At 35.6% G+C, this 6,000-nt stretch overlaps 1 protein-coding gene across 1 annotated transcript in view; it reads right to left on the bottom strand.

Moving 5' to 3' along the window:
* Positions 1 to 250: 250 nt before the first annotated feature.
* CHSY3 (chondroitin sulfate synthase 3) overlaps positions 251 to 6,000 on the bottom strand; it is a 293,046-nt gene continuing 287,296 nt past the window's right edge. The window contains exon 3 of the mRNA XM_061188131.1: positions 251 to 1,843. Within this exon, the coding sequence (XP_061044114.1) occupies positions 281 to 1,843 (1,563 nt within the window). The 3' untranslated portion in view covers positions 251 to 280. The remainder of the gene's footprint in view (positions 1,844 to 6,000) is intronic.

Raw genomic sequence — 6,000 nt, 5'->3', positions numbered from 1 at the left:
CACAATTTAACTCAATCTCAATCTCAAAGATATATAAAAGTAATATACCTATTGACTTCAGTAGAAATCTGAAATATCAGTGAACCGCAGACTCTTCTTGTTTGAGGTCAACAAACACCCTTTGGAAGACAACCAAGAGTAGTTTAAGACCAGGACAACAAAATAAAATTATAACAATAATAATTATAATAATAAAAATAACAATAATAAAATAAAAATAACAACAACCAACAATGAGGTAAACTCCCCTTTAAAAAGGCAATATGTGTTGCCTGGACTGTCAGGAGAGAGTTCGATTGTACCTGACACCCAAATGTTTTTCCAACCACAGTTCAGCCAGTTGCACAGTTGAGGCAAAAGTACTTGCCTTGGATCCTAAGCACATCTTATACTGCTTAGGGTCCAAGTTAGGGTCACAATGAACTGGATGGAAAATATGCACTACTCCTACTTCTTGACTTCTGAAGGGCCTTAAGCCAGATCGAATAACTTTATTGTAGAGATCTACATCTTCCAGTCCCCAGCCTTGTATTGAGGTATCAAATCCACCTGCACCCAGAAGATCACTTTTATAAATACAGGTAATTCCATATCCATAGTCTCTCCAAAATCCAGTCTTCTTTGAGAAGACAAAGTCATTATCAGTGGGAGGACTTCCCCCATTGGTTACCTTTGGGTCATACTGGCTAAAGATGATGGGATAGTACACCTGTTGTCCCTGAATTGTATTGTCTCTACATCGTTGGAGAAAGTCTCCTCTGAAGATCAAGTCAACATCACAAAATAGCAGCAAAGTATCATTGTCAAACTGGGACGATCCCATTTCAAGACCAAGACCTCTGGAAAACTCTCCCTTCATGGGGATCAGGGTCATTTCTGCTTTAGGGTACTTGTTTTGATACTCTTGTATCAGCTCAATATGCTTGCTGGAATCTTGGCCAGAATCCCTACTGAAAAGGATGATGATCAGCTTTACATTCTGCTTTGGGATAAGACAAGTGTTTTCAAAGTTCTCCATGAATCTCAAGAAAATGTCATACCTTCCAATGAGAGGGACAAGAACATGTATTTTCTTTTCATTGTGCCCTCCCATTTCTTTGGCACCTTGAAAAGAAGATAATATCTTTAAAGAATTAGATATAAAAGAGAATGACTGAGTGTCACTGTTAATACTCTCTACAAGACTGTTGACATCTAGCTCTTCAGTTTCTCTGAAGAAAGGCTTGCTGAACAACTGCTGAAGATAGGCATGACGTCTTACCGGCACAGTCAGTTTCCTCCCCTTGTGTCTTTTGTATAAGAGGAGTAAATCCAAAATGTACTCCACCCCATGCAGGGGATCAACCCTGCGGTAGCCATACTGAATTTCCTTGAAGTCAATGAGCCGTCCTCTACTCTTGGCATTCTCATTGATCATCTCCATCACCTGTAGGACGGTGTCATCCAGCGCTGTTCTCAGGATGCTGCTGATGCTCTGTCGGGGAGGCTGGTTCTCAGATGCTGAGTAAAGGAGCTTCCCTGTCAGGAACTCCCATTCTATCACTTCATCTCTCTCCCGAGGCTGGAAGTGGTTGAAAGAAGGCATCACTCCCAGCTGCTGGTCCTCTTTGCTCACTTCGCTGTTACTGAGCTTGCTCATCAGAGCGCTCTCCCGGTGGAGCTGGATGGTGCGGTAGCGAAGTTCAGAAATTTTGCGGCTAAGCATGTAATTATGAAGCCTGTATTGGTAGGCAGGCCTTTTGTTTGGATGAAGTGTTATGGCTGCATGGATTTTGCTGTTGTGAAGGTCTTGGATATAACCCTTCCGATTGTGTTCATAATTTTCATGGAACAGCTGCTGCATCTGAAAAGTAGAAGGAAATCAAGATGTTAGAATAAGTTTAAAATATCAAAGAAAACAAGAATCGACTACATCCATAACCCCATAATGAATCATTGTTGAGGGTGAGACAGGTGGGTAGAGCATGGATTTTCCAAAATAGGGGTTAACTCTGAGGAGTAAACCAATGCCCTGTTTCTTGGAATGGTAATATCAGCCCTAGAGGAGACCTACATTTTATTTAGCATCCTGATATACCATCTTTACAGAGTAAGTTCTTGGTAAGGTAATGTGGAACAGAAACTATATTGATCTGCACTGCCTATTTAAAGGATCATACTCAAAATTCGTGACATCCTTATAAGCCAGAAAATCTCTCTGCTAATCTAGAAAAAGCTCACAACCTCAGGCAGGAACAAAAATGAGATCACACTTCAAACTTCCAGCTGTCTCCTCTGCCAGTCAATAAAGAAACCTCCATCACACCCATTCAAGATAAGTACCAATGGAGGAGGAGAGGCGGTAGAGGAAGAGGAGGGGGAGGAGAGCCAGCAGCGGCAGCAGCATGAGATATCTGCAAATACATTGATTAAAAGGAGGAAAGGAATAGTGCAAACTTAAGAATACATATCCAAAGCAGGAAAACCATAGACAAAATAAAAAAATTAAGGACAATACACTCCTCCCTCCCCTCTCAAAAAGAACTCAAGGAATAGATAAATGAGCTAAGTAAGATAAATAAAACCACTGATACATTATAAGAAGCATAAAAAGAGATTTGTGGAAAACATAGAAAGAAGGGATTTGAGAAAATATAGCAAAATAATAGAAGTTTAAAATATAGGTTAAAAGTATGGGCGTATATGTCTATATACATACACACATATAAATGTATATATTTGATATATATTTAAAAGTTTGTATAAAAGTTTGGATATATATACATACAATAAATAAAATTTTGTTAAAATTTGGGTATACAATACATCTGGATATATAGTAAGGGAATACAAATATGTACATAAAATATGTCTGAGGGACATATTTCCCTTAAAATAAAGGAAGGTGTATATCTATGTGCAATTAGGCCAAGCGAAAAAAAAAAAGCAAACTAAACAAACAAAACCCAATTTGGCTGTAAAGTCGGAAAAGAATGAATCTTGACACAACATTCTCTATAGCAACATTCAATGATGAAAACAATAGAGCACAGCCCAGGAAGACCCCAAGGAAGCAAATTAATGATTCATATTATACTCAGCCAACCTAGAGCTCAAGTTTTATTGTGAAAAACAAACAGCTCCTAACATGTACGAATGTGTGGCATATCTGTGGTGATAAATTCTCTGACACTCCTCCAATCTAGAGGTGGGGGTTATGTCCCTTTCTTTTGTTACGACTTTAATAAACTACAGTAGAAGTGACACTCTGCCACTTTTCAGACTGGCAGCTGCCACTTGTCTTGTTGAACTCCCACTCTACAGAAGCCACTAAGTAAAAAGTCTGAGTTAGTTAGTTAGATTCCTTGTTGCTAGCCAGAACCTCCAGTAAAATGTGGTATAGCAGATATGCTCTTGTTCCAGTCTCAGCATCAGGAAAGAAGATGTCAACATGGCTCTTTAACACATTAAGGAAGCTCATTTCTATTTCTAGTTTGCTAAGATTTTTACCATGAGTGAATTTTGAAGCTGATCAAATATTTTTTTCTGCATCCATTGAGAAGATTATGTGATGCTTTTTTTTTCTGTTAACATGGTGAATTGCATTGATTCATTTTCTAATATTAAACAACCTCTGTATTCCTTGAATAAACCCAACATGATCTTGATATTCATCCTCTTTATATATCGCTGGAATATATTTGCAAATATTTTGTTTAGGATTTACTGTGAGAATCCAATTCTGCCCAATTTGATATCCCCAAATTGATATATAGATTCAAGGCAATTCCAGTACAAACCCCACCATTTTAAAAAAGAATATGTTGCTGCTGATATTAACAGGTTGATTCTAAAATTTATGTAGAAATGAAGTCAAGGATAGTCAAGATAATCTTAAAAAAAGATACACTACAGATCAAAAGTTACAGAAATTTAGATAGTACGATATTAGTACAAGGATAAACAAACAGAAAAAAGGACCAAAATAGTCCATAAGCAAACCTACACATGACATATGATTTATGACTTATGACAAATATGGTAGTGGAGAGTGGAGGAAAGGTGGTCTTTTCAGTAATACATATTCATATGGAAAAATGTAAAAGCTGACCCCTACATCCCATAATAAACAAATGCATCCCAGATGCACTGGTGATATAAAAATGAAAGGTTAAATTTTTTTTCTAAAAGTTAACACTAGAAAATATCTGCTTGTGTTTTGGTTAGGTGAATTTTCTTAAATAGGACACAAGGTACTAATCGTAAAAATAGATTGGTAAACTGGACTACATTAAAATTAAGAACTCTATTTCTCATAAACACCATTAAGAGATTATAAAAGGTAAACTACAGAGTGGGAGAATATAGTTTTAATAGATCTTACCAAAAAGGACTAATACCCAGAATATATAATGAACTTGTAAAAATTAATAGGGAAGGACAAACCCAGTTTAAAAATGGAAAAAGAATCTTGAATGGGCACTTCACAAAAGAGAATATGTAAAAGCCTGATAAACATACACAAAAACCTTCTCTAGTTCATTCATCATCAGGGTAATGCAATTTAAAGTCACAATGTGATTTTAATCTACAAAAATGATTAATGACTGATAATGCATTGTGAAAGTAGCAGATTTGGAACTCTCATACACAGCTGGTGAGAATGTAACTTGGTTCAACCACTGTGGAAACTTGTATTGACTAAAATGACCATATACGTTCCCTGTGACTCAGTAATTCTACTCTTAGCTACATGCCCAATACACATACATACATACATATACCTAAAAATACATACATGTATATATACATACATTTTCATAGCAACATTATTCATAATACCCCCCAAACCGAAAGCAACCCTAATGTACATCGAGAGTAGAATAGATAAATAAACATAATGGAAAACAATACGTCAATTAAAATAAATGAAATACTATTACTCACAACAACATGAGCAAATCTCACAAATCACAAACAAGTGAAAGAAACCATATACAAAAGAATACATTTTGTATGATTCTATTCATATGAAATTCAGAAACAGGTAAAGCTAACGTATGCTGTTAGCTGTAAGAACAGTGAGCAAAAATCAAGAAAGTGGGCAGGGAGCTCTGGAGGGCTGGTAATATTCTATTTGTTGACCTAGGTTGTGGTTACACATATACATTTAATTTGTGAACATTCACTGAACTGTTACTTAAGATCTGTTTGTTATACTACAATTAATAAATGACTTTTTAAAATATGCATATACATGCATGTGGATGTTTTTCTGATGTGTATGTATATAAATGTGTGTGGATATGTGAGGAGAGAGAGAATATGAATATCAGAGAAGTTTTCATAGAGAAGATGACCTAAAAGGTATAAGACCAATACCATGGCAGATTCTTTATCTCCAGTATTTCACCTGGTTCTTATTCTATACTCAGAGAGATTTTCAAATCAACATCATCTGACCTTGAAGAATATAACCCTAGATATTTTGAGACGGATTTTGGACTTGATTCAAGACACAGTAGTTCAGTTACATCCAGTATCTTTTTTTCTAAAAACACAAGCCAATTTTTATTTGAAACTTTGATGTTAAATTAAATCCATATAAGCGGGCTGTTATATCTCCATTTTTGTATTATTTTTTAAAAAAATTTTATTGGCGTATGGTTACTTTACAATGTTGTGTTAGCCTCTACTGCACAACAAAATGAATCAGCCATGTATTATTTTTTTTTACCTGAATTTGCTTCAATATTTTACTTTATGTAATTATTCCATGGATTTTTTCTGGTATGCAACAAGATTAAAAAAAATCTAATGGCATATAGAATACTAATTATACCACCTCTAAAAAGTACTGGCTCTCTGAAACTATTCTTTCTTGAGGCCTGCTTTATATTACTAAGAAAAGGGAACATGCTAAATTAAATAGGAAACATTGCTCAGAGGCAGACTGTTAAATTGTAGATTTACCTAGCTCCTTTAGTGATACTGAAGTGATTAATATTGCACAACTTGATA

Source organism: Eubalaena glacialis, chromosome 4 (genome assembly GCF_028564815.1).
Source record: "Eubalaena glacialis isolate mEubGla1 chromosome 4, mEubGla1.1.hap2.+ XY, whole genome shotgun sequence".
Lineage (NCBI taxonomy): Eukaryota > Metazoa > Chordata > Mammalia > Artiodactyla > Balaenidae > Eubalaena > Eubalaena glacialis.
This window is presented reverse-complemented; position numbering and strand designations above follow the sequence as displayed.